General features: G+C 45.9%; 1 protein-coding gene and 1 pseudogene across 1 annotated transcript; both read right to left on the bottom strand.

The window, feature by feature from the left end:
• Window positions 1-320: 320 nt before the first annotated feature.
• On the bottom strand, window positions 321-1,682 carry LOC132998171 (putative nuclease HARBI1). Its single transcript, XM_061067669.1, has 5 exons — window positions 1,166-1,682; window positions 972-1,084; window positions 780-891; window positions 484-671; window positions 321-377 (listed from the first exon to the last, which is right to left on the bottom strand). The coding sequence occupies exons 1-5, from the start codon at window positions 1,596-1,598 to the stop codon at window positions 321-323; spliced, it is 903 nt and encodes a 300-aa protein (XP_060923652.1). The 5' UTR covers window positions 1,599-1,682.
• Window positions 1,683-3,161: 1,479 nt separating this feature from the next.
• Window positions 3,162-7,154, bottom strand: LOC132998170 (uncharacterized protein K02A2.6-like; annotated as a pseudogene).
• Between the last annotated feature and the right edge of the window lie 4,357 nt (window positions 7,155-11,511).

Here is an 11,511-nt window from a genome sequence, read left to right as displayed (position 1 = left end):
TTTATGTTCCTATAGCTCCCTGTGAAACAACTTTACAAGGTATATTTAGAATCTCAAATAAACAAATCACACCTAGAAATGGAGCACATAAGGCTGCAGATCACCAAAACAGAAAAGGAAATACAACTGCTGGACCATCAGTTAAAGGTGGGTGACGTGCCCACAGGTGGATGTTTTTTAATTGTTTCAACAACAAAGGATTAACAACTGTACAAAATTTGTCCTTCTAGGAAATAAAGAAGACCTCATAAAATGAGATGCATATTGTCGTTCTTGAACATTGGGGAGGTGATGGGTCAGTTAGAAATGATTGACACATATCATGTCTCTAACAGCTCTTCCATCTCGTGTATCAGCAGGGGGGGTATGATTAATACCTGGATCACAGGGGGAAAGAGTAGGACATTGTTCTCCTCTAATAGTGGCAATGTTGTGGAGAACCACACATGCCACTATAATGTCACAAGCTCTCTCTGGGGTGACCCTGAGCCTACGAAGGCACTGGAACCGGGCCTTGAGTATCCCGATGGTCATCTCCACTCTGGCTCGTGTCCTGCAGTGAGCCAAGTTGTAGTGTCGCTGTGGGCCAGGCTCAGGGTCAGGGTAAGGGGTCAGCAGATAGCGCTGGCAGGGGTACCCTCTGTCTCCGAGTAGGTAACCATCGAACTCTACTATGATAATACAAGATACAGTTTGTTTCAGTTGCAATAGGAGGAAACAAAATATTTGATCATAGGATATAACTATATACTGTATATAAATTATATATATAAACTCACCACCGGCAAATGTGGCACTCAGTGTCGACTCACGAAACATTCGTGAGTCATGCACAGACCCAGGCCACTTCGCTTCCACATTGTTAATCATGTGGGCTCCATCACATATGATCTTCACAGTGGAGAACAGTAATTAGCTGTATGGTGTAGTGTATTTAATTTGGAATGTTAAAGGCTACTATTTAGGCCTACCTGCACATTAATGCTGTGGACAGATTTCCTATTCACATAATCTCCTTCATTTATTGAAGGAGCGATGATAGGAATGTGAGTGCCATCTATGCAGCCAATCACACCTGGAAACCCTAAAATATATCAAATTGACTGATTAGTGCTTCAAGTCTCAAAGCTTTATGACATAAATGAATTACTGCTTAGACTGATACCTGCAATTCTGTGGAACTCTTCTTTGAGAAGTCTGGTGGGTCTGTGACTTGGGAACACTACAAACGTGCATAGTAGCCGTTTCAGTGCAAGTGTCACATTTCGGACAGCCCGACAGACAGTTGCCTTGGACACATGCTCTGCATCACTGACGTTATACAAAAAACTGCCGTTGGCAAAAAAACGAAGTGCAATACAAAGAATTTGCTCGGAACTGAGAGCATGTCCACGATGCGTCATGTGAGCGATGTGAGGGCTGAGAATATCGTTTATATAAATTATAGATGATGCAGAGAAACGGAAACGCTCAAACAGATACTCATCAGGGAATGATAAAACATCCAATCGGGGTCTAATAATCCTCTCCCGGTGGAGATGTCTGCGGAGTATCTGCGCCTCGACATCAACTGGCTCTTCAATAAAAGGACACGCCATGTCTGCCACTGCCTTCAGTCTGCAGGCTTCAACTTAAGAGCAGGAGAAACTCGGGGTTAGTTGAAGAAAACCTGCCAGCGAGCAGGTTAGGTTCACGGAGTATGTTGCCAGGGTAACTGACTCAGAGGTAAGCTGAACTGGCTTTGTGAAACTGAAAAACCAGAGTTTCCCTCATCTCAGGGTTAACTAACTCAGAGTTTTCACTAAACCTGCTTTGTGAAACGGGCCCCTCGTCTCCTGAACCTAGTGTAAGCTTACTTGTGTTTTGTTCCTCCTGTTCTTGTCTTTCCAGTTTGCTACTCCTTTTGTTTTGTTTGTTACCTGTTTAGTGTTAGTGTTAAGGTTTTGTTTGTTAGTTTAAGTACTTATTTAATTAAATTACCCTTTCATTTGAAATCTCTGCATCTGGGTCCATCTCTCCATCCAAACCGTGACAGATGTCATTTACACCAATCCTTTTTTTTGCATGAATGTCCTCCTCTACTGCTACAGTTCTCACTAGAAGTTGTGTGTACTGCGAGAACTTGCGATAGCTGTAGTTACTTCAGTGGTAAGTAGATAATGAGGTAAATAGAAAAAGTCTGGAATATCTAATCTTCAGGTCAAGTCAAAGGCGTTTACCAGTAAAGGTTGTTGGGGCATCTGATTAAAATGCCCCCTGAGAGCCTTCATTCTGAAGATTTCTGGGCACAGCCAAATATGAGGAGACCCTGGGGTAGACCCAAAACTCACTGAAGGTATAGTACATGTACTCTTGATGTGGTGTATGACATTTACCATGAAGCTAGTCTAACACGTCACCAGCCAGTTCCTCAAGGCTACAGAGCAGTAATCAAAGTACTACAGCTAAGGCGCCAACAGTCCAACATCAATCACCATTGTGTTGTGAAATTGCAAGGCAATAATCAACAGTCTATACCAGCTAGGACCACTGTAGTGCTAGAGGGAATTGTAATAGCTAATGACCTTAAGAATGAGAGGGCTGTTATCGTAGAACATCCCTCCCTGTCTTCCTTGCCTGGTGGCCTGCTTATTAAAAGTTGCTTGGTAGATTTCCCAAAGCAGTGGCCTTTTAAGCTGCCAGTTGTAGTTAGAAATCAATCAGACCATTGTAATATCCTCACGACCACGCGATGCTTTGTTTACGTTTGTTTATTAAGCACTCCACACTGACAGGGTAGCATAGCAACGGCCGCACTTCTTCTCTGGTATTGTCCCTCTAACCCCGTGTCTTATACCTTCACCCCAACGTTACCTCCCCCTAGGGGATTAGTGCAGGTAGGCCTTTCTCTGCATTACTACATTCCCTCAGAGAAAAACTAGAAAAGCTAACACCCAAATTCATTAAACACATGAACACATTTTTTTTTTTTTCACTATACATATCTAAATCTCTTTTTTCCTATATACAATCCTCAATAACATCTTTAAGCTAGGGATTCGGGTGGACTACCTCATCCCAGTGAGATTCCAGGACGCATTCTTGTCCTGTGGATGTGGAACTCACTACTAAACTACTCATAGCCATTCCAATCATTCAAAGTCTTTTTTTTTTTTTTTTTATTAGCTTGCTTTGAAGTAATCAGGAGGCTTTCTATCTCGCGTAGACCTTCTCACTGCTGGTTGTTCCTCTGCCGGAAATGGCTCTGTCAGTTCATCAGCTGTTTCTGCTGCCGGGCCGTCATCATCAGCGCAGAAAGATGTCTCAGGTCCGATTGGTGGTTCCACAAGGAAAGCCTCAGGTAAGGCCTCAGGTTTCCTTGGCGATGGGGAACTTCTGCCGCGGACTTGGTCAATGTGTCGTCTCACCACTTGTCCGTTCCCGAGTGTGACTTTGCAGGATACAGGACCAGTCTTTTCTGTTACGGCCCCAGGTATCCAGGTTGGTCCTGAGCTGTAGTTACGGGTGAAGACTAGGTCTCCTTCCTCAAGCATCCTGGCTCTGGCATGCCTGTCATGGTAATACTTTTGTCTCTCCTGCTTCCCGCGCACTCTGCCATGGAAGTCTGGGTGTATTAAGTCTAACGTTGACCTCAACTTCCTACCGCACAATAACTCAGCTGGGGATTTCCCCGTGGTGGATTGAGGAGTTATACGGTAGCTGAACAGTGCTTGTGCAATTTTGGTTTCTATTGAATCTCCTGTGCTCTTCTCTACTAGTGACTTAAAGGTTTGCACTGCCCTCTCCGCTAAGCCATTAGAAGAGGGGTGATATGGTGCCGTAGTGATGTGACGTATGCCATTCTTTTCTATGAATTCTCGGAACTCTTCACTGGTGAAACAACTACCATTATCCGACACTATCACCTCAGGTATGCCGTGTTGACTGAAACTCTGTCTCAGGCACTCAATCGTGACAGCAGATGTGGACCTACTCACCGCATGCGCTTCAATCCACTTTGAGTAGGCATCCACCAGAATCAGAAACATTTTCCCTTTCCATGGACCTGCATAATCAACATGGATTCTTTCCCATGGCTTGTCTGGCACTTCCCACGGATGTAAAGGGGCCACTGGAGGACTGTTTCTATGTTCCTGACAGGTCACACAGGCTTTCACCTGCTCCTCCACCTCAGCATCCATGTTCGGCCACCACATGTAGCTGCGTGCCAACCCCTTCATCCTAGTGATGCCTGGGTGGCCTTGGTGAAGCTGCCTCAACAAAGCATTTCGTCCCGGTGGAGGGACTACCACTCGTCCTCCCCACAGTAAACATCCTTCTTGTGTGCTGAGCTCATCCTGACGCCGGGTATATGGTGTGAATGCCTTATTTTCCACTTCCCTTGGCCACCCTCGCAGGATGTATTCTCGCACTCTAGCCAACACCGGATCTTTGTCAGTCCATTGCTTTATCTGCTGTGCATTAACTGGAGGTGTTTCTACATCTTCAAACAGCATTACTCTCTCTTCTCCCTCAGACATTTTCTCCTCTTTCCCTTCCAGTGGAAGTCTGCTAAGAGCGTCCGCATTCGTGTGGTCTCGGCCTGCCTTGTAGACAATTGTGTACTCATACGCTGCCAGTGTGACTGCCCATCTCTGTATCCGGGGTGATGCCATCTGCGGTATTGCTCTCATTTCACTAAATAGTGAGATTAGTGGCTTATGATCCGTCACAATAGTGAATTGTCTCCCGTACAGATATTTATGAAATTTCTTTACTCCAAACACCACGGCTAGTCCCTCCTTGTCTAGCTGGGAGTAGTTTTTTTCAGCGGGATTGAGGGTCCTTGACACGAAACCTATCGATCTGTCCGAGCCATCAGCCATTCGATGGGACAGTACTGCCCCCACCCCATAGGGCGAGGCATCACACGCCAAGAGGAGAGGTTTGTTTCCATCATAATGTACTAACACCCTACAGGATTGCAGCCGCTCTTTTGACTCCTCAAATGCCTTCTGCTGCCTTGAACCCCATGACCATTTTTCCTCTTTCTTTAACAGTGTGTGTAGCGGGGCCAGCAGCGTGGAGAGTTTTGGTAGGAATTTGTGGTAATAATTTAACAACCCCAGGTAAGCTTTCAACTCACTGACATTTTGTGGTTGAGGGGCTCCAGCGATAGCCTCCATCTTGTCTGTCAGCGGACGCAACCCACTGGCATTTATTTTATGTCCCAGAAACGCCACCTCTTTTCCCATGAACTCACACTTGCTTCTTTTTAGCCTAAGGCCGCTGTTCTCCAATCTACAGAGTACTTCCTCTAGGTGTTCCAGGTGTTTTTTTTCATTGGGCCCTGAGATCAGAATGTCATCTAAGTAGATGGCCACGTTTGGGATGCCACCCAGGATGCCCTCCATGGTTCTTTGGAAAATCCCAGGACTTGACGCTACCCCAAATGGTAAACGGGTGTAGGTAAACAGGCCTTTGTGTGTGTTGACAGTGACATACTTCCTAGATTCTTCCTCCAGGACAACTTGATGATAGGCATGACTCATGTCTAATTTGGTGAAGTGTTGTCCCCCATTCAGCTGTGCAAACAGGTCCTCCACCCTAGGAATTGGATACTGATCCAGCCGCGATGCTCGATTTACTGCGAGTTTATAATCCCCACATATTCGAATTGACCCGTCCGGCTTCCTGACTGGGACAATGGGCGCTGCCCACTCTGCATACTGCACTGGTTCTATGATTTTATCATCTTGCAGCCTCTGTAGCTCTCTCTCTACTAGCGGCTTTACTGCATATGGCACAGGCCGTGGTTTGCAGAATCTTGGCTGAGCCTCCCTGTCTACATAAATCTTTGCTTTGAAATTTTTCAGTTGTCCCAGCCCTTCCTTAAACACTTCTGTATGTCTCTGGAGTAACTCTTCCAGCTGAAAAGGAGGTGCTGAATCCACCTTGTTTACCAACTGATCTGCCAGGCCCAGCTCCCTTAACCAACTTCGCCCCAGTAGGTTAGGTCCATCACCCTCGACTATCACCACAGGCAATGTTTTTTCTGTGTTTCCGTTCTGCACGAGCACTTGTACCCTGCCTAGCACTCTGAGCCTCCAGTATAGGTTTTCAATTTTAGCAAACACGGCTTCCTTTCTGATATGGCTGTTTTCTTCCTAAGCTGCACATGTTGTTGTTTGCTTACTATGGTCACCCCACAGCCAGTGTCTATTTCAAACATAACCTCTTTTCCATTTATTGACACCGGGCGCGTGATGGGAGCCACCTTGGCTAATTCTTGTGACACACTGTAGATGGTGAGTGCTACTTTCCTCTGTGTCACTCTCTCCTTCGCCTTCTCTTAACAGATGTGTACGGCGCTCTTTGTTAAAGCCTCTGCCTTCGCCTCTCTGACCCTTGTACATGCCTCTATATGCATTAGACGCCGCTGCTTTAGATCTGCAGACCTTGCTAATATGTCCCCTCTTCCCACAGTTGAAACAGAGCGCTGTAGCAAATTTACATTCATCCGCTGTGTGCTGTCCTTTACAGCGGTAACAACTGGGGAATTTACGTTGTGCATTGTCTGAAAACATCCTGTGGACAGTTGTCTGAGATTTCATCCCACATTCATTTTGAGCCGTGTCCTCTGTTAGCTGGCATTGCATCTCTTTCACATCCTTTGACGCTGATTCCATAGCCAAGCACAACTTCAGGGCCCTATCAAACGTCAAGCCCACTTCAGACAATAGTCTCCGTTGCATTCTGTCGTCGTTCACTCCGCACACCAATCTGTCTCTCAGGATTTGTGGCAGTGAATCTTCGTAGACACAATGTTGGGCCAATCTTCTCAATGCCGCCACATATTCCGCTATAGACTCACTGCTCTTCCGTATGCGTGAGTTAAACTTAAATCTTTGCACGATTTCACTCGGTGTCAGGTCGTAATGAGCCTTCAGAATAGCCGTGAGCTGATCATATGTTTTCTCCTTGGGTGCCTGTGGGCTCACTAAACTTCGCAATAAACTATAAGTGGCTGCACCCACTCCACTTAGTAACACAGCTCTCTTTCTCTCTGCAGCGTCAATATCGTTAGCTTCGAAGAACATCTCCAACATCTCCGCATACTCCTCCCACGACTGAGACGCAACATCGAAAGCAGTTACCGTTCCGATCACCGACATCCTCGTTCGTCTTGGTGGTTTGTAGTCCTCGTCTGAATCACCCGACAAGTCCGACACTCTTGCAGCTTCCTTTTTTCGTAGTTCGGAGGTTTTGTCCTCCTCGTCTGACTCCCCCGACCAGTCTGCCACACTTGCAGTTTTCTTTTCGTCCCGTTTGAATTCTTGCTTTGATCCTCGTCGCCAATTGTAATATCCTCACGACCACACGATGCTTTGTTTACGTTTGTTTATTAAGCACTCCACACTGACAGGGTAGCATAGCAACGGCCGCACTTCTTCTCTGGTATTGTCCCTCTAACCCCGTGTCTTATACCTTCACCCCAACGTTACCTCCCCCTAGGGGATTAGTGCAGGTAGGCCTTTCTCTGCATTACTACAACCATGACATTGTCATTCCAGCGAAGTGTCAGATTGCCGAAATCAGTGCTTATCAAGGTGTCTTGTCACAGGAGCATAGTGTGGTCAGTTCGCAGGAGACTGAACCGACCCAAAGGTCAAGCGTGAGTTTCAACTTTGGGGAGTCCCCAGTCCCACCAGTGTGGAAAGATCGCATCGCTCAGCTCCTTAACGACATGCCCGAGGTGTTCGCACACCACGAAATTGATTTTGGCAGAACAGACAAGGTGACACACCAAATAAAGCTTCCGGATGAAACCCCTTTCAAACAGCATGCACGACTGATACACCCGCATGACAGAGAAGCCGTCCGAAAGCACATTCAAGAGCTTCTTCAAGCAGGGGTCATCAGAGAGTCAGAGTCTCCGTTCTCGTCACCAATCGTGGTTGTACGTAAGAAAAATTGTCAGGTTCGATTGTGCATTGACTATAGGAGACTAAATCTTCAGACCATAAAGGTCGCGTATGCACTTCCAAAGCTAGAGGACACCTTCATGGCCCTCACTGGGTCACAGTGGTTTTCCGTCCTTGATTTAAAATCGGGTTATTACCAGATAGAGGTCGAAGAAGCAGACAAGCCCAAGACGGCTTTTGTGTGTCCCCTCGGCTTCTGGGAGTTCAACCGTATGCCCCAGGGGGTGACCAGTGCGCCAAGCACCTTTCAACGACTTATGGAAAGGTGCATGGGGGATATGCACTTGAAGGAGGTACTAGTCTTTCTCGACGACATAATTGTGGCATCCAAAACATTGGAGGAACACGAGGCATGGTTAGTGAAGGTACTCACCCGTTGGGCTGAAGCTGTCCCCTGAAAAGTGTGTTTTCTTTCAGACATCTGTGCGTTACTTGGGGCATATTGTATCCCGAAATGGAGTTGAGACAGATCCCGAGAAAGTTTCAGCTCTCCGAACATGGCCAGTCCCTCAGAACCTTCGAGACTTGAGATCTTTTCTTGGGTTTGCTGGGTATTACCGGAGGTTTGTCATGGGCTATTCCAACATTGCAAAACCCCTCCATAATCTAACATCTGGTTACCCGCCAAGCTTGCCAGCAAGCATTTAATCTGGTTATTGAGAAGCTCACAACCGCTCCTGTTTTAGGGTTTGCAGATCCAGAGAAACCGTATGTGCTACACACCGATGCAAGCGCCATTGGCCTTGGTGCTGTTTTGTATCAAGAGCAGGAGGGGCAGCAACGGGTCATTGCCTATGCAAGTAGGGGCCTGTCACGGAGTGAGTCTCACTACCCAGCGCACAAGTTAGAATTCCTGGCACTCAAGTCAGTGACAGAGAAGTTTAGTGACTATCTGTATGGTAACCATTTCACTGTAGTCACTGACAATAATCCTCCAACTTACTTAATGACATCTGCAAAACTTGATGCAACCAGCTATAGATGGCTTGCAGCTTTGTCCACCTTCACTTTCAATCTTCTATATCGCCCTGGGAAGCAAAACGCTGATGCAGATGCATTGTCCCGCAGATCTCATGGACCTCTTGTTGATGACCAAAAATCACGAAAAGAGCGAGAACGCATCTATCAGTTTGCAAAGGGTCATCTTTCTGATCCTGGGAACATTGATGCAGCAGATCATGATGTGGTGCAAGCCATTTGTGAGAAACAACTTGTTTATAGTGTCAGCAATGTCGACCACAGCTGCGCCAGTGGTGTTGCTTTTGTTGAGGCTCTTGCTATGTCCCCAGGAGCTGTGCCTGATAGCTATGGGGAAGAGGATAAACTTGGAGGATTGCCAGTAATTCCTCATCTAACCGAGGCAGAGTTGATGTTTAAGCAGCGGGCTGACCAGTGTCACAAGTAGGGCTGCAACTAACGACTATTCTGATAGTCGATTAGTCACCGATTATTGAAACGATTAATCGACTAATCGGATTATGAATGACACAAATTCTCAATTGCTCTTATTTAGCAAGCAGCTTTTAAATTTAGCTTGAGGTTGTTCGAGGCATGTGATGACTGAAAATAAAGGCAATAAATATTGATACTTCATTAAAAAAAGTCTTTTAATAAACTTTATTTCATATAAGGGTACTGTTGACACAAAAGCAAAGACAAATCAAGTTTTTGTCCATTTAAAAGCAAGGACAGGCAAAGTGCTAATAAAACAAATAAATTAAAAATCAAGTATTCATTTTTCTTGTCAACAAAAATGACAGGGAAAGTAACAGCAATAAAAACATCAACAAACGAAACTACAGTCTTCTTCTGACTAAATAATTGTGATTAAAACAAGACGTTTGTCAGGCAATAGGATAACATAACGCTTTTAAACTCGTTAATAAAAAGTGTAAACCATATTTTTGTAATGGATGCTAGAATCCTGCGCGCAGATATATACGTGTATATATAACATCTGACAGAGGCGAGTCCGCATCGTCTCCGTTACGATGTCACACGTGCCTCCTCCTCACATGCGCGTGTCCTGCTTCCATGGAGAGCAGGTCCGCTGTACAAATACTGCAGGTAGATTTTTTCGGGCTGTTAAGAGTGAAGTTCTCCCCCATGTGACCCACATGTGACCCACATGGGTCACATGTGGGTCACATGGGGGAGATTTATGATGTGTTCTATTGTCAAACCAAGTTGAATTGCTGTTATGTTTAGATATAAGTTCATTTAAAGAAATTGTATTTTTGTATCTCTCATTATTGACCCACATGGGTCACATGGGGATTGACCGCACGTTAGATCTTGTGCGTACTCGGTTTTACTGGCCAAGAATGGCTTTGGATGTAGAGAGGAAAGTAAAGACTTGTGGCAGGTGTGTTCGCAGAAAGGCCTTGCCTGAGAAAGCGGCACCCTTAGTCAATATTAACACCACACGACCCCTTGAGTTAGTCTGTATGGATTTTCTCTCGCTTGAACCAGACAAAAGTGGGACCAAAGACATCCTTGTGATTACAGATCACTTTACCAAGTTTGAGGTTGCTATTCCAACGCCGAACCAGAAGGCCCGCACGGTTGCGAAATGTCTTAGGGACAATCTCATTGTGCATTACGGGTTCCCTGAGAGGTTACACAGCGATCAGGGAAGAGACTTTGAATCACAGACTATAAAGGAGCTCTGTCAGATGGCTAACATACATAAGGGGAGGACTACTCCATACCATCCCCGGGGTAATCCTGTGGAGCGATTTAATCGCACCTTGTTGGATATGTTAGGCACTCTTCAAGAACAGGAGAAATCTCACTGGCGGGATTTTGTAAAACCTTTGGTACACGCCTACAATTGCACCAAGAATGAGGTGACAGGATTTACGCCTTACGAGCTAACGTTTGGCCGTCAGCCCCGCTTGCCGGTTGACTTGGCATTTGGGTTACCTGTGAAAGGGGGGCAACACACATCACACTCCCAATATGTGCAAAACCTCAAGTCCCATCTTGAAGAGAGCTACAGGCTAGCCATAGGTAATGCTGCCAAGGTAGCAGAAAATAATAAAACCAGATTTGACAAACGTGTAACTGCTTCAGATTTAGAAGCTGGTGATCGAGTGCTGGTCAGGAATGTTCGTCTTCGAGGGAAGCATAAGATTATGGACAAGTGGGAGTCCACTGTCTATGTAGTGGTAAAAAGGGCTGGAACCCTCCCAGTGTACACCATTAGACCTGAAAACAGGGACGGTCCACTCAGAACCCTACACAGGGACCTATTACTCCCTTGTGGCTACCTCATTCCCGAAACCAGTAATGAGCCTGTTAAGCAGTCCCAAAGATGCAGACCTGCAACACGTCTTAATCCTGCTGCAGATGTAGAGCAGTTCTCAGAAGAGGACGAGGATGGAACGTGTTGGTTCAGTGAATCCCCCAGTGCCGAAATCTCCAGGTTCTCAGCAGTCAATAATGTTCCAGTGCAATCAGGTCCGGTTATGTCTGAGGTGCAAGATACACCCCATGCTGAGCCTTCAGAGTACTATTTTCCTGTTGAGACTCCTGTGACTTCACA

This window comes from Limanda limanda, chromosome 3 (assembly GCF_963576545.1).
Source record: "Limanda limanda chromosome 3, fLimLim1.1, whole genome shotgun sequence".
In the NCBI taxonomy this organism is placed as follows: domain Eukaryota; kingdom Metazoa; phylum Chordata; class Actinopteri; order Pleuronectiformes; family Pleuronectidae; genus Limanda; species Limanda limanda.
The sequence above is the reverse complement of the archived record's forward strand: the minus strand, read 5'-3'. Positions and strand labels throughout refer to the sequence as shown.